Here is a 26,630-nt window from a genome sequence, read left to right on the forward strand (position 1 = left end):
TGAGACTTAAAATGTGGAGATATTTTAAGACTGAAATTAATGACCTACTTTACTTGAACCTAAAATAGTACAAACATGTAAAATTGTAAGTGGTCTCCACTTACACATGTGCAGTCTAGAAGGGTTACACGAGAAAGTCTGGTTTACCAGCATAACTCCGTATCCCAGTAAGCCAGTAGTTGAGCCACTGATAACTCGGCATCTTCACTGCAGTGGAGGAGTGAATCAAACATCTTGACAAACCTCTACCTTTCCGTTCTCCTGGCACAAATTCTACAAACTGTTTGTTCAAACCAGCGCAACTAACTATATTAACAAAATCCTTAAAATTGTGCAGGAGGTGCTCAACCAACACTAAACTTAACACCTCACAGTAATCTCCACAACATGAGCAATAAGCCAACAGTGTGTGGGGGGGGGGGGGGGGGGGGGGGGATGTGCTACCATCAAAAAAACAATACACTGGGTGCTATATACACCTCTTGTATTGGTGGAGGACGTAATGCGTGGAGAAAAATGGACTTGTGGTGATGCACGCATTGGCTGTTGTAGGGTATCTTCCCTGATTCAAAACAGGAGCCCTGACATGTGTGTTGTGGTGCAACAGAGCTGCTGTTTCCAGTGAAGGCGGCTCCAGCTGAGGATCCTTACTGAAGCGTGAATAAGCTCCATTTCAAAGAGCTTGCTGGCAGAAGTGCAAATGCATGCTCTGTCTTAATGTGCACATTAAAGTAATTGAGCTCAAATGTCAGTGTGGCAAAGGGTATTTTTGCTCCCTTTTTATTTTTATAGTCCCATTTTACAACGAACGAACTACATTCTCAAATGACAAGGGATAAAACTTCCTAGCAAAACATGACACGAGTGAGTGGTTTGCTTTGACACTAGTACAAGGCGATCTGAAGAGTGACTGCTTGTAGGCTTTCTAAATGTGTGCCCTGAAAGCAAAAGGGGTTCTGCTGACGGGGAGGAACTGAACTGGGTGTCTGTCAAGATACAATCAACATTAACGTGTCAACATGCCTCCCTTTTAGCAATTACACTTGTTGGTCTTGTCTCCTGGATGAAAACATTTTGCACTAAAACAGACCTTCTCACACAAATCTAGGAACCAACCCTCAAAAACAACTTCAGGGTTACAACCTTGGGGGCTGGGGGGGCTGGGTCATGTAGTGCAGCCAATATATTTTTGTACCACATGTTCAACAAAGTGCCTCAAATTGACATGACCATAAACACAGTTCTGTTGGAGCAACGCCTCTAATGCACTAGTGTAATTAACTCATTATCTCTTTTTTTAACAAGGCACCACTCAAAAACGTTCCATATGGATCACCAGAGATTTAAATATAACAAAAGTTTGGTGTTTTGTCTGTGTCTGTGTGTGTCTGACAAGCTGTGTCAAGAGACTACACATAGGGAACTTAAACATTTAACATCTCGTCCAAAGAAGATTATTGCTATGATTGAGATATTACACACTCTTATCTACTTTTCATGAAACACAGGCCTTGAGAAGAAGACTCAAAAACAAAAATGTCAACAAATTTGCACTCAACAAATCTCTTGTGCTCTCTCTCTCTCTCACACACAATACTATTTTTACAGAATAGTAAAGTTTGTCTATGCTATTCAGTATCCAAGTGATATGCAGCCTTTGAAGGATCGCCTTCCAGTCGCCCTTCCTTTTGACTGCGGTCTTCCCACTCCAGGGAGGCTTTAGGGGGAAAGCGCTGACGCTGTGGCTGAGATTAGACCCTTTTCTCTAGGCTCCGAGTGTCCTGGCAGCCAGGAGAGGTCAGGCTTTGTGCTGGGGTAAGCTAGCACAGGATTACTCCTTCACAGAGCTGATTCCTATGGATAAAAAGGGCCCAGCCAAGCAGCACATCGACTGGGCCTTGGCAACCTGCAGCGCTGAACCTAGTTGTCGTCGGCTAGAGCCAAACGCTTCTCACTAACAACTTATAAAAGCCTTCCTTAAACTGGTGGACGCTTCCTCCAAATCCGTCTCTGAGTGTAAGGTAGCAGGGAGGATGGAGGAGTAAGCAGTGGACAAAGAGACCTTAAACAACAGAGGGAAGGGAGCCAAATTGAAAGATGCTTTGTGTTGAATGGCAAATGGAAAGGTGAGCTTGGGCCTAGAAACACAAGGTCAGATCAATGATAACTCATCCTGTTGTCATGGAAACCTCTATAGTATGGCACTTGGGAGTTAGACAGAGTGCAAATTATGCCCTACAACTTATGTCCTACCTCAGCTCTAACAAGCATGTTCGTACAAACATTATGACTCAAAGATAATATTACTTTACTGTATATAAGGGTATTTTCTGTATTTAATATCTTAAAATAATGCCCACTCTGCACGAAAACGTAAGGAGATAAGTCTTAACTAATAAAGCAAATATATTTGTGGATGTGATGAAGTTTAAAAATGGAAAAGAGGAAAATAGAAAACAATCCTATTTCTATTTCCAGTACTGTTAGGACACATTCAAATGTCCACAGTACTGTATCAGGACAGAGCTCAAATCACCTCAGCAAGCCATCATGGAAGGGGTCAGAGATCAGATGGAGAGCCAGCAGGTACTGTAAGCACCAATGAGAGGTTGCCGGTTATTCCTTTTGCAATGCTCCACAGTCTGACCTTGTTAACAGAAAGAAGGAGCTGAATGGGATATACACTATCCCATTCTTAATCCATAGGGTTTAATATGACGTCGGTCCACCCTTCGCAGCTATAACAGCTTCAACTCTTCTGAGAAGGCTTTCCACAAGGTTTAGGAGTGTGTTTATGGGATTTTTTGACCATTCTTCCAGAAGCACATTTGTGAGGTGAGGTCACACACTGATGTTGGACGAGAAGACCTGGCTCTCAGTCACCGCTCTAATTCATCCCAAAGGTGTTTTATCAGGTTGAGGTCAGGACTCTGCAGGCCAGTCAAGTTCATCCACACCAAACTCACACACACCAAACTCAAGACATGTCCATCCATGTCTTTATGGACTTTGCTTTGTGCACTGGTTGGAACAGGAGGGGCCATCCCAGAGCTGGGCTTGGCCCCTTAGTTCCAGTGAAAGGAACTCTGAATGCTTCAGCATACCAAAAGATGTCGGACAATTCCATGCTCCCAACTTTGTGGGAACAGTTTGGGGAAACAAATAAAGTCCTTTGATCACATCATTACTGAGACTTGTAGGAGGAAAGCATTCACAGGATGAGGGGTTTACTTTCAAAGGATATCTGGTATTTTTGGAAGGACACAGAGGGCTGTTCCACATCTCAACAGGACGCTGATGGGTGCGAGAAACGTTCGCCAAATAGCTAACCACCCTCATTCAAGTCTGCCTATTTCAATTTTGTAATTGAAAACATGTTTGTGTGGGGATAGAGAGAAGGAGATCGAAAGAGACATTTTGCCTTAACCACCTGAAGTGAATCCACATCTCTGCGGTTTTAATAATGACAACATTTTAATTTGTTGCTATTTTTGGAGAAACTGCTCAGAGGCTAATTATGAACACAAAACAGCGGGCCCTCTGCAAAGCCACAGAGAGAGCATGTCCTCCACAGAGAGCACTCGGCCTCCGTGTCCACTCAAGTGTCACTGTAGGCCAGCTCAAACCCATCCACAGTCCCCGCTGCACAATCCTCCCGTCTGCACTCATTTAAACAAGCCCACTTCATCTTCTGTTAAGCATTGCAAACACACACACAGTGTCAGAGGCACTGGTCAGAGTGAAGCAAGAGGACAAATCAAATGGCTGACGTCCTGGGGGGAGGTTATGTCACAGTCTGCAGTGACAGAGCCAGCAAGCCTGGTCACGCCACTAACAGCACCAGGCTGAGAGTGACTTCAGCAGGGGGTGGCTGGAGAAAAGTGAGAGAGAGGGAAAGTGAGGGAGGTTGAGATCATGATTGAGATAGAAACAAGATATATTTCTTATTGTATAACCATAGCAGTTGCCCCACTCTTTCCTAGCAATTGTTCTACTATATCAGTCACTTAGCAACACACTGTCATCTCAAAAAGGCCTCTCACACTCACGGGCACTGAAATTGACAGGGGGAGGATGGAGGTGGGAGAAATGGATAGAGAGAGCAAAGGGGGGAGAACATAATTGGAGAGGGGGCAAAAAAAGATTGAACAACTTGACCAACTGGCAGTTAAAAATATCCTGTGTGATTCAGCTTGCTTCATAGCTTGACTAAGAATGCTGCAGTCTCTAGGTCGCCAGTAAGGAAGAGGGGGAGGGGACACAGAAAGGATGGAGAGTGAGGGAGAGGTGGTTTGAGACTGCTGAAATAGAGAGAGAATGAGGAACAACGACGACAAGGAAGATAGGTGGGTATGACCGGAAGAAGGGCACAAGGGGGTGGTAGATTCACAATGGAGCAAGGCCGTGCAGTAGGAAGAAGCTTTACAGAGGGATGAAGACTGCACCGCCATGCCACATAGAAGGAATATAGCCTACTCTATAGGGTGCATTCGTAAATTGCCACTCCGAGCACAATTAACCGTTTGTAAATGCGGAATTATTGCGTGTTTATCCAGAGCGCCACACTCACGGAGCATTCCAGAACGCGTCAGATTGAATTTACAAACGCACCGTCACAGCTACCAGAGGGGGATAGGAAGAGGGGCCAGTTGATAGGATGGATATGAGACAGAGAGAGTAAGAAGACTACCTGCAATGCAAAAACAATGGATGTATAAAGCAAAATCTCTGTCTCGGGACCAATGATTCATTTGATGATGAGGAGATGAGGCATTACTTAAGCTTTACACCACACAGACAGACACACAGACACACACACACACACACACAACATGCACACAATGACGCATGCACACAATGACGCACACACATAGACCCTTCCCTAAGGGGAAGTGTCACAGCAGAATGTCCTTTGAATTCCTAATAGATGATGAGGCAACATCACCAGTCAGACCAAGGTCTACAAAGAATCAGTGACACTTTCATCATAGTTTATAATTTGTCATTGATGAAACATCTCTCTCGCACGTGCGCGCGCACACACAGAGTATATTGGACAGGTCTGGATGGACTCTTTCCAGTTCATTTTTTATATCCAAGGGGTGTCACCGAGGGGTTCTACTAGAGCTGAACAATCTGGGGAAAATGTTGAATTGTGATGTTCCTAACAGATTTTACATTTTTTGAAAGTCAAGCTTAAGAGGTCAATATTTACTATATAAACCATGTGATGGAGCATTACCACTAGGGAGAACATCAAAATACTAGATGCTTTATAGATCCTTTCAACAATAAAAACAAAAACAATGCTTGAACATTCTATTTGGATCCCAATCTACTTCCTCTGCATTAAGATAACATATGGAATGTTAAAACTGAAGTCTTGTGGGGCCAACTATTATGCTGATAATGGAACTCTTGAAAGGGTCTATATTTAATTTAATTTAATAGAGTACCGAAGTCTGACGTAGCGTTTCCATGACGGCAGAATCACTGGATTTAAACAAACTTTCGAAGTGGCTTAAATAGCATTGAATGTAGACATGTGGTACCATTTCTAGCTAATTAATTGTTTTAAATGTAGGCTATAGCCATTTAAACGTGCTTTACCTGCTAGGCAGTAGCTTACCCACATAACACGGATTCCCTGGCAGGTGTAATATAAAGAAACAACATTTCAGTGGATATTTCACGTCTTCTCAAAGACTGGCGGCTGTTAAGAGTGAGGTTTTATGCTTAAAAAATAAAGCCAAAATACGTCCATGTATTTAAGGATTTTAACTGCATGCTGTGAAGTTACATGCAGATCTCTTTTACGGAGGAAACCCATGCTAAAATAAAACTCTGTAGTCACGAATTTGATCGTATTGGTATGAATATGTTGTAGTATGCGATTCCTACAGTGTAAAAAAAAAAATATACTAACATCTTAGAAACGTTATTATGGAAATAGATTAAGAAAGCCACCGTTAATGGTAATTTCAATGGTTAGATTGATTTGTTTAGATCCAGTGAAATTGCTGCCTTGGCAACGCTACGTCATGGCTTCTGTACTCTATTCAACTAGTGCAGTGCCTGTTCAAACATGCTATTCCTGTAGAAAACCTGTAGCCCAATTACATGCCTGCAGGTAGGCCTACTTTAAAAATATATTGATGAATGCTCCATTGGCTTGAATGGGATTTCCCAACGTTCTACGGTCAAATATGTACCATGTAATGACCGCTGAAACATATAATGACCGCTTTCAATGGCAACGAGTGTTGTGCGTCTGATTAACGTCTTTTGTATCACTCCGCAAGTAATCTGGTAACTTCTTCAAATGGAACGCCATTAAAAAGTGAAAGCAGACGGTTTATCAGCTGTGTTCTAAAGTTCAGCGTGTTGCAAACTATTTGTTTCTCAGCAAAAGCCAAGACGAAACGGTCACAAATAAATGTTAAGACACATATCATGTGGAGTTTATTTTTTTGTTTTGGCAAGTAGCCATATAATAAGTGGGATAATGTATAGAACCCCGGTCATCATCAAGCCTCTGGCGTCTCGGGGTCCGGTTCGCCCTGTCAGGACTTATTTTCCCGATAATGACCGGCGTTCTATACATTATCCCTTACATAATATAATAAATGTGCAGTGAGCAGAATTTAAGCATGGTTGCATGTGACATTTTTTACAGATCAAAATGACATAAGCCTAACAGCTGTTTTGAGTCAAGGCTATATGTTTAGCCTATTGAATAGCTTGATGATGGAGAAGACAAACCATTTTGTGGAATGATGCATTATCAAATGAAATTTGCAACGATTGACTCAAAAACAGTCTTTGGTAGCCTATAAGTGACATCACACTCTGTCTGCCACTCGTTGTCTGTAGCTGGTTATGTTTTGCTGGTGTGGCATTCTGAAATGCCCTTTAGGGACCATTAAGGGACTTTGCAGTCAGAATTGTCGTTTGTTTGTTTGAAGTCTAAAGACAGTCCAAAGTAGTAGAAGTGTCAGTTTATTGCACAATTTTACGTTGTTTTGAATAGCCACTGCATACCTGTGTTTGTTGGCATGTTGTTGCAAAATCAGATAAGACTGTAGCCTACTATAGGAACACTGATATATTATACAGAAATATTAAAGGATATAGTAGAAAGCTAGAGCAAGCTAATTAGCGCAAGGAAAACTATAAGCTACTGATAAAATATAGCTGACATGAGTGGCAGCCTTTCCAGTTTCAAATTTTCGAAGTCTCTCTCTCTCTGATTTGGACATTACCTTTCACATGGGTTACTCAGGGCTTTGAGTAGGCTACTTTGATTAGGCTACTGTTTATGTCTTGAAATATTCAGAGCATCAGTCCATCTAAAAGCAGCTACGTTGGGCCACTTCTTGTGAGCATGCCTGGTATTTGAGGAGCACGGCCCTTCTGATTGGTGAGCCTGACTGCGTCACACAGTGAACTGTGAGAATGATATGGAAGTGAGAGTACAAGACCAGAAAAACACAAAGTTACATTTTCTGGTCTGCAAAGGAAAGCCAACTATAAATCAACCTACCAACAGATGGTTAGAAAAGCTGTGTTCCACATGTGAAGATCGTAATTAAAATAGGCCCGTATTGTCCTTCATAACATGTGGGAAACAATTTCTTATGGTTTATAGTAGTGGGGGCTACGAGGGGGCCGTCAGGGGGCCTCAGCAAGTTGGAAGGAAAAATAAAAGCAACAAATAAATACATTTTAAATTTTTTTAAATATACCTATTACTATGAGGGTTGTTATACAATGCCATTATAATAATTTGTTGCATATCTGAACATTATATTTTCCATGATGATGACTGGGAATAATAGTAGAGTGATAGCTCTCATATAGCAGAAAGCCCCAAATGCAATTTTTACACACTGTATGCTCCATCGTAAAGTGCTTGTGGCTAAAATAATTATTAGGATTAGCTTCATTTATTTTCACATTTGCCGTAGTATTGACGATGGGTTTAATAACACATCAAGGGGGTCCTTGGCCAGAACCTAGTGGTATTTGGGGGGCCTTGTAGTGGAAAAGTTTGGGAACCCCTGGTTTATAGGTTTCTCAGGTCATGTGAAAGTGGGGTCTTTGATTGTACCTGTGGTCTGTGTTAAGGGGTGTGGTGGGGGAGCATGTGGTACAGTGCCAGACGGTGCAGGAGATCTGACAGCTTTTCCTGGGCTCTGATGGTGCCCCACTAGCCCTCCCCTGGAAACTCCACATCACACTACTGTCTGTGGAGCTTTCCATCAATTATTCAAACAAACCACAGCTACAGAAAGAGAGAAACGACAAGAGGATTGAGGATGAGAGAGAGACGAGGCTGAGACGGAAGGTAAGAGAGGAGTGACATGATGGTGACAGAGGGAGACTGAAACGAGGGATGACAGAGAGGGCGAGCAGCAGCACAATTTGTGAGAGCGACATCATTTCTTGGTATTCAGAAATCAATGCTCGGGCATCATACTAAGAGAAATCCAATTCATTTTTGACCGGACAACAAGGACAACAGAGGCGCAGTGAGTGCATTCAAAGAAAATATGGAAGAAAATGTACAAAATGGTGCACCACTTTCCACCATGAGCATATAGTGTGCACATGCGCGCACACGCACACACACACACACACACACACACACACACACACACACACACACACACACACACCTGATGCGCTTGAGGACACATCCCCCACAATCCAGTAAACGGTTTGAACATAAAGGTCATTGGTGCCGACTGATCTGCAGGAGAGTGAGGCATTTGTAGCGTCATGTGTGAGGATGACTCACCAACCAACTTGAGCTGGAGCTACTGTTTTTTACCCCATCCACCCCAACAACCTCTGACTGGACCCTCAAAGTTTGTATACCTCACACCTCCTTTTTGCTGAACACTAAACAGTGTCATTCATCACACACACTTTCCTCAAACACACACACACACACCCTGACCTTGTTTCTTGAAAGCATCCCATGGCGAAGCCCTCTACCCACACAGCCGTGCTACAGTAAATAAAGCGGAGCTGAGGGAGTAAGGCTTGTGCTAATCTCTTTTAAAAGAAACCTCAGACTGATTGAGGTTGACCCCTGGCTTGCAGGCAGATTGTCTACACTCCTTCTCCATATCTGTGAAACCACTTATATAAAAAAAATATTAAAAAAGGGGGGAGGGGGCAATTATAGCAAAAACTCTTAAAACGTGTGTGGGGGCTCAAAAATGGTTGGATATAACAGAAATACTATGGATTAGATTAGAATGATTTATTCAGGATAGGAGGAACAACACATGAATAACAAAAAGTTGTGTCCACCCTCACCTTAACTCCCTGTACAGATGAATAAATGGTATCTCGGATAGTGGGGTAAGGAGGAGAGCATGGGTCCCAGATCACCACTACGCTCACAGACAGCTCGACTGTAAATAGACTGTTGTTTGCTTACACTCTCAGCTTCACAACAAATTAGATGAAATATCCCGAGAGCAGAAGCATTCAGACAGAACCACACGCAGGCAACGCACAAGTACAACTCAATGCAAGTTCAAACATATTTGTTGGATGTTCAATGTCACCCTTATGCTCCTACTGACATGAATAGGGCTCAGATTTCTAGCCTGGTTAGATGGACCACATACTCTAGAAACAATGGAGGAAACACTACATAAATGGTGTGAATTTAGCTACTTTTGTTTCCTGCAGCACCGTTACTAATGCCTTTCCACTCCCAGAGTGCTTTTGAAAGCAGATTCTTTAACATTTCCAGAGCCAGCTTTTTAGCTCTACTTCAACTGCACCTCTGGCCAAAAGTAGCATTTCCATGACAATCAGGAATGAGCCGGACAAGAGCATTCTCAAAAGCAGGGAGGGGAGTAAGGGAAGAGATGGGGATGGAGGGAGAGGGAGAGGGAGAGGGAGAGGGAGAGAGAGAGAGAGAGAGAGAGAGAGAGAGAGAGAGAAAGAGAGAAAGAAAGAAAGAAAGAAAGAAAGAAAGGAGTGATCCAGGGAGGAGGACAGAGCAGCGCCCTTGAATTTAGGTTACACTCATTTAGCAGTTCTTTCAGAAGAGACCGAGGCATTTCCATAATAAAGAAGGGTGACAGCTAACAGTGAGATAGGGGGTAAATGGAGCAGGGCACACAGGGGGAAAAAAGAGGGATGAATAGGAGCAGTTCAGGAGTTCATCTCTGCCAACTCTAAAGGCACTAAAAGGGGAGGCTTACGGGGGCTTTGGATTCTTTAGGGGGCTAAATTAGTACCCCTTACCTCCACCTATGGTTTATGAGCTGTAATCAATGAGCTAAAATAGTCAATCTTCCATCAAGCTCACCTATAATGGACACTTAGATAGGACTTAAAGAGGGGAACGCGAGCAGAGTGAGTATCTGAGGTGGTCACTGATGTAGTACGGTGTGTGTGTGTGTGTGTGTGTGTGTGTGTGTGTGTGTGTGTGTTTGGCTTTTTTTTTTTAGACTTGACTGTAGCAACATTAGACAAGAAAAATGGAATGGAAATGGATGTCCAATTCCATACCATCATCAACAGAGCCCGTACACCTTTGCCTTACCTCTCTCTGTAGGACCAGCTCTTTGGTGAACAGCATGGCCTCTTCACTGAACGGCTCCGCTACCTGAACACCGCCCGGAACGTTCCTGGAGCCACGGGGGCACTCGATGCCTACAGGAAATAAGAACGCGTCACACTGCGTCAGCAAATCCCATTGCTCCGCAGCCAGCTTCAGGAGCACCAAGACCAGTCAAGCAAAAATGATCACATGCAACGCTACAAAGGTTCACTACAGAATACCGTGTTTTAAACAGCCATATATTGCCTTAAGTGCCGTTCACAGTTCACGTCCACTTTTCTCACCTTCAGAACGTGAGTATTCCGAATAAGTGAATGTTAAAAACATGCGAGGTAGACATTGATTGTGTACATGTTGCTGCGATTATATGTTAGATTTTAGCTAAATTGCTAGCTCCCTGACTTAGCTAAGGCAGGCAGCTTAGCAACAACTCATTGTTGAAAGAAAAAAACGCAACCTCAAAAGTTAAACTAATTGGAACTTTAAGCGCCTCGTGTTTTTAGAAGCCTCGCTTTTTTTTTTTTTTTTTTCTTACTCCCTTGTTATAAATGCGAGGCGCGCTGCCATGGACCGTTGCTCCATTCCACAGGGAAAACATTCAATTACAGCGCCTGGAGGTGAAAAACGTGTCATTGTGAACACCGCCTTAATATTAAAATGGCAATAAAACACAAACTACATAGTTAAATTATTCAGTTTATTAACAAATTACCAATGAACTCTAACTCTAACTGTGCAAACTGACATGTGGGCTATGGCCTGCAACAATAAAATCAAATGAGTGTGGGTGTAATATGTAATAGGTAATAAGGAGAGGCAACCCTTTATTTTTACTCCAAATGCTCCTCAAACTTTAGAAAGCTTTGGAACCCCTCATGATAAGAGATGCACTTTCTATGCCATGAGTTTTGCACACCTCTTTAAAGATGCCAGAAGCATTGCTTTCAGGGAAAAAACACCTCACCAGTGTCTTCCATTTGCTTTTCAATGTTAAAAAAGTTTGATCAAGAGGGACTTCTGAGATAGGAGGTCAGAATGTTCAAGTTGTCACTGAGCCCTCTTTTAATGCCTGTGCACGCACACGCACACACACAGATTCTATCCAGCACAGTTTGCACAATGGGAGCAGAAAAGGTGATCGATTTATGCAGAGCAAGCCATAGCCTGGTTTGGAGGTGAGTACCTTTTAACCTCCCCCTAACAGAGCCACATTAGTCTTCATTTATCAGGTGAACTCTTCCACAAAGAATCGACTCTAAACACCGGGACCAACTGATGCATACATCACACCACCACATGGGGATGTAGAGAATTATCTACAGCACACTTGACAGGATCATCAGAAAAGAACTCATCTTTATCACTTGCAAATGGGTGCTTGCATACAAAAGATCTGGGTAGAGGATAGTTGTGTTTGCAGGAAAACAAGCCTACTTTACTAAAGGATATACGCAAGCATGTGCCTGCGCACACACAAGGTTGCCTGCAGACACTCAAAAAAACAAAACAAAAAAAACTTATTTTTTAATCTGCACTGTGTTGCCTAGACAAATGAAACAACTCAATTGCCTTTTAATAGTCCGTAAATACTCCCAGATTAGCATTTAAATTGCTTGGAGCATCTGGGCCGCACAAAGCAGGAAGTCCTTTGCCGCAACCATGTTGGGAGTATTTTTAGACACTGGGATTGGGTTAGCAAGGCCAATCTGGCCAGGCACGTTCTACATGAGACAGGGGGCAGGAAGGCTCATGGGGGAAAGAGGGCTACCCAAAAGATTAGAAACAGTGACCAAATTCATGCGCACATAGTGCATATTCCATAGGCCTATGTAGAACTGAATAAGACGGAAAACAGTTTTGAATCCGTGTCACTTGACACCAGCCACTACAAAAGGAACTGATTGACTTTTTATTAAGTCAAGTCTACCCTAATGGCATATAGGAGTTTTTTTCCAGCCAAGTCCAATAAAGCACTACAAAATCACAAATTCTAATGATGAAAAAATAAAATCCTGATAATTCTTATCCGCTCACATGTTAATATTGATAAAGGGTAACAGCAGGAATGGAACTAAAATGTTTTTTTTGTAGGCCTTACCTGATAATGGGTACCGTTGTTTGAAATCAAACTCCCCAGACCCTATCACATTAAAATGTCTTCCCTTAACAGGAAATTCTGTCATTCATTGCTCTTGAACTCTAAGGACAAAATCACTTAATTTAATCCTCTACACCTTTAAGTACAATCTTGAAGCTCTCAAACACTTCACATTCCGTGGTGCCCCATCCAATGATGAGATTTACTAAGGTCACTCCATTATCAAGGCAACTCAAGCATGATAGCCCACTGAATTTAATGTGCTAGTCAATGCCCACGCATAAGGCATATGTAAATTGCCAACTTTGCCAAATATCTGTGCTGCATTGCTTAATAGATAAGGTGTGTTCCAACAAATAACCAAGCTGTGGTAAAACTGAAAACAGAAAATGTTGCACTTCAAGTCCACCTAGAACATGCAGTAAGTTGGAGGAAGAAGCTTTCTGTTCAGCTCAACCTTTTGATAGAATGTATAGAGGACTGCCAGCGGTAAAGCTGTGAAGTAACTGACAGGCATTAGAAATAGGACAAGCTGGCACATAACTGCACAGATCTAAATATATGGGCGAGGGGGCACAGGGTCTGAATAGAGACGCCCTCGCGCAAGCCACAGTTCCAGCTCCACAAGACTCGGCAATGACTCATGATAGGGAGAGATTGCAACATGCATTCACTCCAACAGGGCCCTCTCCTCTACCACTCCTCTCTCCCCCTCATCTGAAGGCATGAGAGCAAGATGAGGGTTGGTGAAGAGGAGAGGAGCACACTTGAGTTTAGCTGCAGAACAGGAGAGATAGAGAGAGAGAGCAAAGAGCAACATGACTCCCCTTTGCTCTGCACTCAAACTGCCCGTCAGCACATCTATATGGAAGGAGTGAGAAAAGGCATAAGGAAGAGGTAGGTAGGGGAGCCGAGTGCTTAGGATGGGCCAGTTTGATGCTATGAAGATTAGGCCGTAGGCATGACTGCTCTCGATTCTACACTAATGACTACAACATTCACTTATGTTCCAGCTTTGTGACGATCGCCCTCTCTTGTAAACATCCACAAACATGCAAATATAAATGTTTCTTGGTGTAGGAGACTGCATAGGGCTTTGAGGCGGTGTAGGAGACTGCATAGGGCTTTGAGGCGGTGTAGGAGACTGCATAGGGCTTTGAGGCGGTGTATGAGACTGCATAGGGCTTTGAGGCGGTGTAGGAGACTGCATAGGGCTTTGAGGCGGTGTAGGAGGCGGTGTAGGAGACTGCATAGGGCTTTGAGGCGGTTAAACATGGTACATCTCTGCAGAATTCAGGTCTCTTCCCACTTCTTATCCTCCCATAATTCTCTTATCACTTGATTCCTTTATCCTACCCTATAACACAAACACACACACAAATATAGACACACACACACAGAGGGATGGACACGGACACACACACACACACACACCGACCGACACACACACCTCTGGCCTGATGTGTGGCCTGTTTGGAGATGTTTGGTGTTTGGTGATGCTGGTGAGCGATGCCGATAAAACACTGCTCGTCTCCCCCACCTCCTCACCTAGCCCACCACTGGCCTGAAATAACTGCTGGACAAATCACTTGTGGCCAAAGCATCTGTGCTAGTAGAAGTACGTTGAGTCCGCACACCAGAAGCTGCTCCTTAGCGTTTTTTATTTGTAGGCTATATCTGGGGCCCGAAACGTCACATGTGGTGATATAGTCTACAAATAAAAAACGCTAAGGAGCAGCTTCTGGTGTGCGGACTCAACGTTCTTCTACTTGCTTGTGCCTTCCTGTCCAGCACCCAGTACTCAACTACTTGGATGTGCGTGCTGCACTCTTGAACTCAAAAGCATCTGTGCTACCTGCAACAGAAGTGCAGTCTGTGCTGTGTTTTATGCAAGCTAAAATGACTACACTGTGTGGGGAAAAACATTTGCAATCCCTCCGACCCAAACATGTACTGGGTATGAGGAATGTTTGTCGTGTGTTTCAAACTTTCCTCATAGATGGGATATAAAATACAATTTAACTAGGAGTTCTGACTGATTTGAGTTAAATGTAAATGTTAACAGGAAATTCTACATTTAAGGGTCTGGAAATCTTGCTTACACTTGCTTATGTTTTAATGTGTGTTGTTGAAAAAGTCTCTTTTTAGCCATTTTACATAATGCATTCCCTAAAATGAACAATATCAATTTTACATTACATTGTATTATTTATAATATAATATAATATTATATTATTAATCCTTCATAGCATTTACGATGAAAAATAAGTGAATCATTAAACCTGATAGCAATTACAACTGCTACACATGTTTGGTCCTTTTTGTCAAGAATCAGTAAATAGAAAGCGACTAGTTTCTTATAAAAAAACAAAGGCAGAGGACAAATCATTTCTACATACCATAATTCATTAACATTTTAGAGGCTTCTGAAAAGGAACAGATAGCCTTATCCACAAAACTAAAAATGAGAGGAAATATTTTTGTGTTCTCTCGGGTAGACAAAAGCAGTGGAAGAGAACAACCAACGCAGTGAGCAGCATGGCTGCAGCAAAGCAGCACTCAGATCAACTCTGCTTTTCCAGGAATGCAGAGCATCAACATAAGGTGCACTGCAGCAGCCAGAGAGGGAGGGGGAGAGGGGGAGAGGATGGGAGAGAGAGAGAGAGAGCAAAGAGGGAGGAGGGGAGAGAGGATGGGAGAGAGAGAGCAGAGAGAGAGAGAGCAAAGAGGGAGGAGGGGAGAGAGGATGGGAGAGAGAGAGCAGGGAGAGAGAGAGAAGAGAGGGGGAGAGGATGGGAGAGAGAACAGAGAGAGAGAGAAGAGAGGGGGAGAGGATGGGAGAGAGAGAAGAGAGGGAGGAGGAAGAGAGAGAGAGCAAGGAGGGAGGGAGGGAGCTAGAAAGGAGAGGGGGGGGGAGGGGGAGAGAGAGAGAGAGATTCACCACATTCACAACACTGACTCATGTGCGTGCCCACTATTCTTGATCCCTGCTCTATGAGGAATGTCATTTATCTCAGCTAATGGTAAGAGAAACCCTATCCATCAACTATTCCTCATGCTAAATTTATCTAAAAGCCTATGCTCAGTATATTTCTCTTACTCAGACAAAGCAGAGAGCAGCAAGAGAAACAGAGCACACAGCTATGGAAACAGATTGGACCACTACAGGCTAGACTCACCTTTTAGGGGCACTTCAGTCTCACACACACACACACACAAATAAGGAAATGCTGCTCCCCAGTGCCTCCTGGCATTCACTTCAGTGTTGTTGAGCTAGTTCTCCAAACCATTCATATATTAAGACAACAGGAAAGAGAGGGGAAATGAGGAAGAACAGCTGTGATCCACACATCATTGGATCTTTTGGTAGACAGTGTTTTATTCTACAGTAGAACTGCAAATCAAAGCCAAAAAAACAACTCATTTATGTGACCATTTTATACCAATTCAACCTACTACGGCAGTCCACTGGCAAAAATAAAAAGATTCGATCAGCCTGTTAAACACAAATAGTCCAGAATGTAAGGAAAGCACTAGCCCATTTAAGTCAATTGGAGACTTGTGGGATTTCACCTTAAACATAGGCCATAATTTCTATCTGGAGTTAATGAGAATCTTTTGGATTCATCGTTTTTAATCCAGAAGTGGTTGTGATGATTTTGAGCTGAAGTCAGTTGTAAGAGAGTTGATTTTGATAAAATGTACTTTATTTCAGTCCATGTCTGTAACTTAGTAAATATTGGTGGTGGTCTAGATGAATCCTACTAGCCTAATTCCTTCTGGGAGTCCACACCATCCATCCATCCACCATTAGTTTTAATAAAACATACAAGTTATCCATGAGAATAGTGGGGTTTTTTATTGTTCATATGGGGTGTTGTGGAGTAGTCTTTAACCCTATGAGCCCAACGCTATCAATACAATATAGTTGATATGAGCAATCGTGTGGGGATGGAGAGTTGAGGGAAGGTGGTAATTATTTAAATTGGATGTGAATTCAGAATTAGTTTTTTAGCCAAAACATTGTCACATACAGGAAAGCAGCATATTCAGACATCAGATCATGCTGTGTCACATGATAATGTTATGTCCACCTTCTTGCTGCAATGAATACTTGGACATGGAACATAACATAGTCGGGCCTATAAAGGAACACACACGAGGAAACGTGTGAGAAACAGTCCTGAGTATATTATCAGCAGACAATGGCAAGCCACCAAAGATGCACACAATCTCCGAGCACAAAGTGTGAGCCTAAAATGCCATGAAAAACACAACAACAAAAGAAGGGGGGGACATTAAAAACAAATTATCAAATTAATTGAAATATCCACAATAGCAGACATGCATAATTAAGCTGCACTGATGCCATTATAAATATATAGTGCACTGTAGGGAATGGATGAAGATGCGAACACTGTTTGCTTAGCCCAGCAGATAATGATGCTGTGATAGAGAGATGTAAAGGCCTCTATTACATGGAGAGTAAATGAAGTCCGCATCACTCCGACCACAGGAAATACCCACCCATTACTCATACAAGCAGACAGAGTGTCTGAGTGACAGAGAAAGAGCGGGGGAGGATGCTTCTACACAATCCAAATGCAAGCATGAAACTTCATGTGTTACCTTTCATTTGAGACCAAGATTATGCTTCTACACAAAGGGGTTCATATGCAGCAGGGCTCTACAGCGCGCCCATTTCACTCGCACATGCGAGTAAAAATCATGGTGTGCGAGTGCAAAAAAATATTTAGGCGCACTGGTGCGAATGACTTTTAACCATGTCAATGTTTAACTACAAAATACACCGCAACGTCGAGAAACATTACTGGTGCAAACCATAGAATCAAGTCACAAATGCAGCATAAAAACTACACCTCCCATCAACGTTAGCAGTTTCGCGTTGTGACTCGCTAGTAGTCGCTTCTATCAAATCCAAGAGCGCACTGAAAAAGCGGAAAGTTAGACTAGCCAGCCAAGATGCAAAGATTGAAGAAATTAGTTCTTCTATCCACCGAAGTCATTGGATATACAGTAGGAGGAACAGAATGAGATTCTGAGAATGCAGTGAGAGAAGGAAAGGTAACCTAACATGCCTTTTAGCCCAGTTGACGTATTGGCTGCAATATGCAAAATATAGCTGTAGCAAACAGGCACAAAAGTAGCCTCCCGTAATACTCCCATTTTATTCAAAGGTAGAACGCTACTGACAGCTCCAGGCATCCACGCATGCTTGTTTGTTTACACCGAATACAAGCTGAAGTGCAAAACGAAAGTAGGTCTAACGTTTGCCTACTGCCCCCATCAATGCAGATATTTCAAATGAAAGTATAATATATATATCCTTAATTAGCCTATGGGCTTTGTGGAAGAGAAAATGGACTGTTTTAGTAGTAGTATTAGGCAGTATGCAGTCAGATAGGTCACCATGGGCATATTTGGATTAGCTACAGATGGATTCACAAATAAATAAATTAGCCTACATTTGGCAGGATACTTGATATACAGGCTAAATGCAAATATGGCAATGTATTATATTATTTTACATTAACAAAATGTAGAAAAATGGAACAGACTGATATAAAAAAAATATAATAAAATAATAATAAAATAGGCACTGATCTTTAAAATCCTGTGTCCTGTAGCCTAAATGTTGTCAGTCATTCTTAATATTCGCAATTGGTGCACTGGCATGTTTAACTGTTAGCTGCAGTGTAATGTTAGAAGATTATGTGTAAGTTAAGTACAGAACTGACTGTGCGCCCAAATTTTTGTCTGTGCTCCTAAATTTTTTAACTTGGGCGCACAAGTGCTCCTGGAAAAAAATGTTAGTGTAGAGCCCTGTGCAGTCAGCCTGCGGGCACCCAAAAGTCCTATGGGGAGTTTCCATAGGGTATTTTACAAAACGCATGAGCATACCTTTACAAATAATGGTCTAAAATACTCATATTTTACATTCTATATTGATCTACTTTTACACACAGCTTCACAGGACCCGGTGCTAGGGCTCAGTTGTGTTTCTAAGTCATATCAAGTGACCTAGAGGGCTGAAATTTGGTCAGTTCAGAGATGCTTGTAATCCGGCAGAAAGAAAAAAAAAAAGATTCTAGCCTCTGTTTCAGTACATCACACAGTTATGCTGATTGTTTCCCAAGAAACTACAATGTCTCAGCTTTCCAAAGAGGTAAAGCATTTGATTATAGGCCAAACTAGGTGGGAACAGTGGCCTCTAAAGCAGGCGCTGTGCAATTTCAGGCAGAAACCAGATTGCAGTTTTAACTAGATTTGTGTGGTCATACCATCATGAGGACCCTTTCAACAATAAAAACAGCTTTAACCCTCTCTGATGGAATGTTAAAACGGAAGCCTTGTGGGGCCAACTATGATGCTGATAATGGAACTCTTGAAAGGGTCTATACCAAAGATTCTAGAATAGAGCTCCGCTCTAGAATCTTTGGTCTATACACACTGTCGTCTTTCAAATGCAGTGTTTTGTATCCTAGGCTATTCCAACTCTCACTCTCAGTTGTGGTGTACAGTAAGCCTATGTCCTGAGTGATCGCTGCCCCTTTACATGACATTAAATTACGTTCGAACTCCATGCTGTTTTTGTTGATGGACAGTGCCATTTTTGATTCAGATTTGTCCTATCGGTAACACACGCACTCGCCTGGTCACAGTAAGGAATTGCTTTCACTCATTTTCTTGCAATTCCCACATAACATTAGATAGGCTTACTACATTTAAATAAATGTTGTCAGTTGTTACAATATGTTATGTTGATGGCTATTGATATTTGTGTATATCGAACTTCGTTACTGGTGGGTTCACAGGTGGGATAATTTTATTATTGTATGATTCTGGATGACCACAGTCAGACGCCCAGCGTCAGCTGTCCCCAAGAGTGTTCAAACTTCAAGCTCAAGCTCAACTGAGAGTGCTGCCCATCAACAGAGTGAGTGTATTCTCTTAGCTGCCATCAGGGCCACAGGCTACATCTACTGCAGCTGTCTGCTCCATTGCTACAAAAGTTCTGCCACTACTCACACAGTGACTAGAAATAAGGCAGATGTGTAAACTCTCAAATGTAAGGTGCACTACAACAAGCCTGCATGCCGCGAAAATAAACATGTATCGATGCTTAATAAGTCACATCGATGCAACCGCATTGCTTGAGGTCGATGCATCGATACAGATCACTGCGTTGTTTCGCCCCTAGGCAACAACAAGCCGACTCACTGAACAAAAGCTAATTTTTAGCTCCATTTTCTCTGCATACCTGGGCCACAACACACCTAGCCCAGTATGACCATGTTCAACACCCAAGGTCACAGACACCTGCACCACTCACAGTGAATGCCACTTCAAAAACAGCATTTCTGGTCCACACAGTTAGAGGCCATGACCTTTGAAACCCAGTTCAGATTGATCCTCTCACCACAAACCACATTAAGCACACAAGCCAGCTGTGGCGGCGGAGAGGTCTCCAAAACCCTCACACCACTTGCATGGCAGCATCTGGAAGTGAGAGGAAATGTCTGGGAGTGATGCGAGATGTCCTCAGACGTCTACATGAAGAATACGGTAAATGCTTGCATCAGCTGGGGGGCTATTTTCAATGCTAAACAGCCGGTACATCAGACAGCTCCAACAGCAAGCTGCCACGGCAGATGCCAACAGGAAGTCACTCAAATATGAACACCACACAGAAAGGCCCATTTCTTTTCCAGTTTCCTTTCCAACAAAATAAGGCCTAAAATACCAAAAGAATCTCACCGACTACTGTACAATGATGATCAGTGACAACAGATCAAGTAAACTTGGCTTTCAACTACTTGCGGTTACTGCAAAACAATCATGGTTAACCACTATGCAAATACAGATAAATTAACTGCTATTTAACAGGGAGCAACAGCTCTTCCAAAAACCCTAACTATAAATCAAACATGGCATTTAGACACAATCTGACACAAAATTCAAGCAACCATGTCATGCAAAAGTTGCTATTTGCAATCAGCCATAACGGTAACCAAGCTGACTTAAAGAACACTAGCAGCAGTAAAGAGCATGACGGAGTATTATAATGTGAAAGATTAAAGTCAGATGATATAGATCAGCATCAATCATATTACCCAGCTCTTAGAGGAAGACCTATTCCTATGAGGGGCCCAATTCAGTTAGAACAAAAGTAGCAACATAGTAATTGCTTCGTAGCAACAACACAGTACGAACTTACTCAATGTGAAACTTGTGGTAGGGCACAATATGACAAACAGGATATATTTAGACATCACTGAGCAAGATGGCAGCGATGTTGATGTAAATTAATATAAGCTTTCTAATGAAAAAGAAATGCATTCCTGGAACAGTAGTGAAATTGTGTATGATGTGTTGCTGACCAGCCAACAGGAAGGTGATGAGACAGGTCTCTTTGGGCATGTAGAGTTTGAGGCGTGAGCCACTGAAGACGTACTCCACCACAGCCTCAGAGCGACCAGCGCGCTGCAGGAACGGAAGGAACTGTTTGGCCTTCTGTGTCTCCTAAGGAAAGCAAGGAGAAGGGGGAAAATAAATAAATAAATAAATAAATAAATAAATAAACACACACACACACGTTAGCCCTTCATCCATCTTCATTTATTCATGTTCCCCTTTAAAGGCATAAGAGCCTTGGATCCAGCTGCAGCAGAGGAGAACCAGCGCACTAACCAGCTTTAAGGTGCGAGACGCGTTACAGAAGGAAAAAAAGTGAATCCACAGACACACAAATAGCCCTTTACTCACCCCAGAAATGTCAGCCACTCTGTGGATGGGGACCTCCTTCTTGCTGTGCAGTCCTTTAGCATTCTTGATGGCTCTGCAATCAATCATGCGGCAACTGTTCAGCCCACATATACTGAAAACTAGGTAGGTGCTGCAGGAAAAGGTGAGCTGACTACTGAAGAAAATTCACAGAGGATTTCACATTGCATACACTACACTGCAACACTTTACTTGTTTACATGCGGAGGAAAAAAGTAACTTTGTTTTACACCAACACAGACCCCCCCACCCCCCCCCCCATACCGACTCCCACTGAAAATAAAATCAGACCCCGTATACTTCACCCCCACCACATCTACAGTGGAACATTACCCAGAGCAAAGGAAAGACAATGGATAAGTGAGGCAGAGACAAAGCACACACACACACAGAGAGAGAGAGAGAGAGAGAGAGAGAGAGAGAGAGAGAGAGAGAGAGAGAACAAACCCAATATAAAGCTGGTTGGAAATTATAGGCCCAATTGCCAATTGTGAACTGGGGTGGGTTCCCTCTCTCCTCAGCTAACCGGATCTCTATTGCCATTACGGTCATAAAGTCCTCCTTAATCTCTGCACTATGACCGCACATAATTACATCCATGGACAAAGCACAGAGAAAGGTGAATTTAATAGGCTGTGCTGCACTGACTGATATTTTCAGCAGGGAATGACTGATCCCTCGTGCAGTGCAGGTCTGACTACAGCTGCATATGATCTGGTCAGGGCAATGACTCTCTGTGGACCAGTGCAGCATTTCCATCTACACATCTGCAGCTCCGGTATTTGACCATATGTCATGCACCCACTGCCACAAATGCAGCCATATTAAACGAGAAATCCTTTGAGTTTTCACATAGATGTCCGTTTCTCGAAGTCACCGAGTACTGTCGGTACGGAAAAAAAAAAACGTGAAAACAATCTGTTTCACCTAGCTAGAGTTGCTACAGCCAGCAGCTAATGTAGCCAGGCAGCTACAGCGCAACACTTTGTATATGCCCACAGAGAGCAGCGCTGTAGCTGTCTGGCTGCGTGACACGCTAATGCATAAGCCACTTGACCAAAATAAAGCTGGAAGTTGAGAGAAAATGCCCTGTGGAGTGTGTGAGTGTGCAGCGGCTCACCTTGCTTCAGCAGCCAGGAGCTCGTCATAGTGAGAGGAGCGCTGGTCATCATCCTGACGATACCTAATCACAGTGGCCAGACCTTTGCTGACAAGGGCCTCAGCAATGTTACTGCAAAGTGGGAGACGGAGAGAAATACACACACACCAGAGAGGAAGAGATCAGTGCCCGAGTGGTGCATGAGGAAGGTTTTGCTCCGTAACCATGCGCTTGATGTCTCTTCCACCATTATCAAATTGAAGCAAGATGGACATCTGGTGTAGACCGTATCTATGTTGAATACCCCAATGTCCAGGCTGACTACGGAACCATCCAACACACACACACACACTCATCTAATATTGCAATATAGATAAAACATTTTTAATATAAGGTCTGCACATTCAACCTATTCATTGTCTTTTCTGTTTACAGTGGACTCAGTTTGCAGTGGCCTGTACAGATCGCCATGCATTGGCATCCTCAGTCTGCCTTATTGTGTTCAGTGGAATGCACAATGCACTGCTGACATGGCAGGGTGAAATATCGCCAAGTGCCCAACCAGCTACCCTGTCTGTTCTGCAAGGCCCTGGGGTTTATGCACCACCTGTTACCCATGATGCACCACGCTGCTCAGTCAGGATGGGCAATTAGTTGGAGCAAGACGGTGACCTCCTGTGCTGGGGCCACACACACACACACACACACACACTTATAATCAAGCAGAACCACAGCAAAATAAATCAGCCTTCTTTTAGTTCAGTAAAAATCTCCAAATGACATGCCAATTCCCTGCAGTGGGTTCTACTTTAACATTATAAAGACTGCATACAATTAGAATGTTACAATATACAAAGGATGATAGGATGATGATAATACAATGATCACTTTCTCTAAACTTATCTGTGGCGAGGGGTGCAGTGTTACATGAGTGGGGTGTTTTTGTGTGTAATGAATCATACAAATAGTACTTACATGCCTCCTATTGTTACAGTGGCACAGGTGCGCTCTGGGAAGGCTGGAACTGTGCCTGTCTCTGTTGCTGCTCTGATGTAATCCACTGTAACATTTACCTGAAGCAAAGCAAACAAGCCAAAACGCTGTTCAGTACTCAGATTCTCCATCTTTCTTCCTCTCCAACACACACACACACACACACACACACACACACAAGTTGGTGATTGTGTAGTAAACAATTATGATACAACCTAAATATGGAGAATAAAAAAACATGTTAAATTGTTACACAGGAAGAGGGCTTTAGCCCTCAATTGTATAGCGCAGCAAATTGGGTAGGCACTGGCTGTGTGTGCTTGTTTGTCTGTGGGCTACTTTTCAAGGTCACCCACAGTCAGTGTGAATCATGTCACGCTAGACTGTACATCTCCCTAGAGGAACCAAGACCAAACATGGAAAATGTTTATCACTCGCACACCCACGCACACGCACACAATCAGGGAGACACAGATCGGAAGACTGGCCGTTTTTAGCAGCGCAGTTCAGAATGATTCAGAGCTGATACATTAACGAGTGCCGTGTGTTTAAGTTCTACCAGAGGGAAACGGACGGGAGGAAATGGAGGAGGGCAGAATGAGGGAGACGGACATTTCCCACACTGCTCTACTGCGGGCACAATCAATGGCCATTAATGCCCCATCTTCCACAGGGCCTTTGTATACACCCCCAGGGGGCGTATAGGGGGCTCGAGTTAACAGCTGGCAAACAAACAGGACCAGCCAGCCACACAGTGGCCGAGTCTAGCCAGACCATTCAGCAATCTAGCACATCCTCCCACCAGGCCACTGCAAACAAAGACAGAAGGCTAGGTGGAGGTGGAGATAGTGAGGGGAGGAGTCCCCATCTGTTGGACACATAAGGAGTGGGGGGGAAACAGAGACAGAGAGAGAGAGAGAGAGAGAGAGACAGACAGAGAGAGAGACAGAGAGACAGACAGACAGACAGACAGACAGACAGACAGAGAGAGAGAGAGAGAGAGAGAGAGAGAGACAGAGAGAGAGAGAGAGAGAGAGACAGAGAGAGAGAGAGAGAGAGAGAGAGACAGAGAGACAGACAGACAGACAGACAGACAGACAGAGAGAGAGAGAGAGAGAGAGAGAGAGAAATCTGTCATTAATCTGGGAGAGAACAGCACTGGACAAGGGCAAGGACAGACACAATGTGGATAAATGTCCCAGAATCTGTGCAGACAGGGAAAACGGGAAAGTGACAACGGTGATTGAGAGAAACAGAAGAAATGGAGGGAAATGGACGTGAGCAAAAAGAAAAGAAAGAAAAGAAAGAAAAGATAGAATATAAAGAGAACCGAGTGGATTAGAGAGGGAGGTATAACAAGATTCTGATCATGTTCATGAGGCTGCATAATGATGCACCGGGATATCACTGTGATAAAACCTGCTTTTTAAGTGATGCTCTTTCCAATGTGACACCAAGAAAAGAGGTTCACATGTTCGCTTTGAAGAATAAAACCACAAGTAGGACTGAGAGGACTGTTGTACAGAGACTGTTTCCCATTAAAATGAAACGCAGTATCAAAATATAGCTACAAGCGGCGATGGCGGGCCCGAGCATCTACAGCTCCGCGACCTGTGGCCCCCCATGTTCGTTTGAGGGAGCTCCACATGCCTACCGACTTTGGTGTGTGTGGGTGAATCCCAGTGTTTCCAACAGAATTGAATTCTATTTGTGGTGGTAGGTTTGCAGAATTAACTCGAATGCAACAGTTTTCAACAAATTAGTGCAGCGCGGTTATAATTCTAACCAGATTTAAGCACAATTTAGCACTTCCAGGAAAATCATTGTGTGGTGGTCAATGTTGATATTGTGGTGGGCAGCCACAAATAAGTCAATGTATGGGAAACACTGAAACCATATGCCAACCACAATGCTGAATGACACGAGGGGGCACTATGGAGTCCCTGGGCCACATCCTGGAGCAAATCTCTGTCCCTGAGTAGAGACTGTGAGGGATGAGGTGTTCGCCAAATGTCATGAGTTTTTGCCCATGGATACCATTGAATTCAGCTTACCTGCCAGGGGTGTGCAATAAAGGATCAATGCCTGTCTCTTCTCAGCTTTCGATGGACAAATGCATCACGTCAGATTTACTGAACTTACATTCATGAGCGTCCAGAAGGAAGCTTGTTACTGTGAGCTGCAGAAGCTATTGAAGAGCAATCTGTTTCCGACAAAAATCTATCCTAAGAAATGTAGCTAGTAACTTCACTAATAGTTACAGCTATATATATATATATATATATATATATATATATATATAATTTGGGGGGCAGCCGTGGCCTACTGGTTAGCGTTTCGGACTTGTAACCGGTTCGAACCCCAACCAGTAGGCACGGCTGAAGTGCCCTTGAGCAAGGCACCTAACCCCTCACTGCTCACCGAGCGCCGCTGTTGTTGCAGGCAGCTCACTGCGTGCAACTAATTCACGGATTGGGATAAATGCAGACCAAAATTACCTCGTGGGATCAAAAGAGTATACTTATACTTATACAGCTAATGTTAACATAGATGCACAAAAAATTGAGTAATACACACTTTTTATATCACAGACATTAGACAGAATTGCTTTAAAGGAACCATATGTAATATTGTGGCCAAAACTGGTACTGCAATCACTTTTAATTACAAATTACTGTAGAGCGGTGTATCCCCTCCCCCCTGACTCGAGGTTGCCAACCCAGATGCCGAAACACTACTGACTTTGTGATTAGTAGATAGGTGGAGGGTCAGGCCAAAACACAACATGCCATGACAAAACACAACAGCAACTTAACTTTTTAAATGACAATATCCTGGCCGGACTCCTGTTGCCAGTGATATAAGTATTTGAAATGAACATGATTTCTTAATGTCTATTGACAATATCAGGGCTATTTTATGATTAATTGAAATACATTTCTTACATACGGTTCCTTTAACTTTCTATGCCAACTTGTTTACACTGTTTCTTGTTAAGTTTTACAACCTCCTCCACTGTAAATTTTGCTACTTGACTTGTGTAG

General features: G+C 43.1%; 1 protein-coding gene across 1 annotated transcript in view; it reads right to left on the reverse strand.

The window, feature by feature from the left end:
- The window catches only part of snd1 (staphylococcal nuclease and tudor domain containing 1), a 137,283-nt gene that overhangs the window by 71,230 nt on the left and 39,423 nt on the right, over window positions 1–26,630 (reverse strand). Inside the window, exons 12-16 of the mRNA XM_042078130.1 lie at window positions 23,569–23,666; window positions 22,615–22,725; window positions 21,477–21,549; window positions 21,092–21,233; window positions 10,574–10,683 (exon numbers count right to left, since the gene is read on the reverse strand). Coding sequence (XP_041934064.1) covers window positions 10,574–10,683; window positions 21,092–21,233; window positions 21,477–21,549; window positions 22,615–22,725; window positions 23,569–23,666 — 534 coding nt within the window. The remainder of the gene's footprint in view (window positions 1–10,573; window positions 10,684–21,091; window positions 21,234–21,476; window positions 21,550–22,614; window positions 22,726–23,568; window positions 23,667–26,630) is intronic.

Source organism: Alosa sapidissima, chromosome 22 (assembly GCF_018492685.1).
Source record: "Alosa sapidissima isolate fAloSap1 chromosome 22, fAloSap1.pri, whole genome shotgun sequence".
NCBI classification, from domain to species: domain Eukaryota; kingdom Metazoa; phylum Chordata; class Actinopteri; order Clupeiformes; family Clupeidae; genus Alosa; species Alosa sapidissima.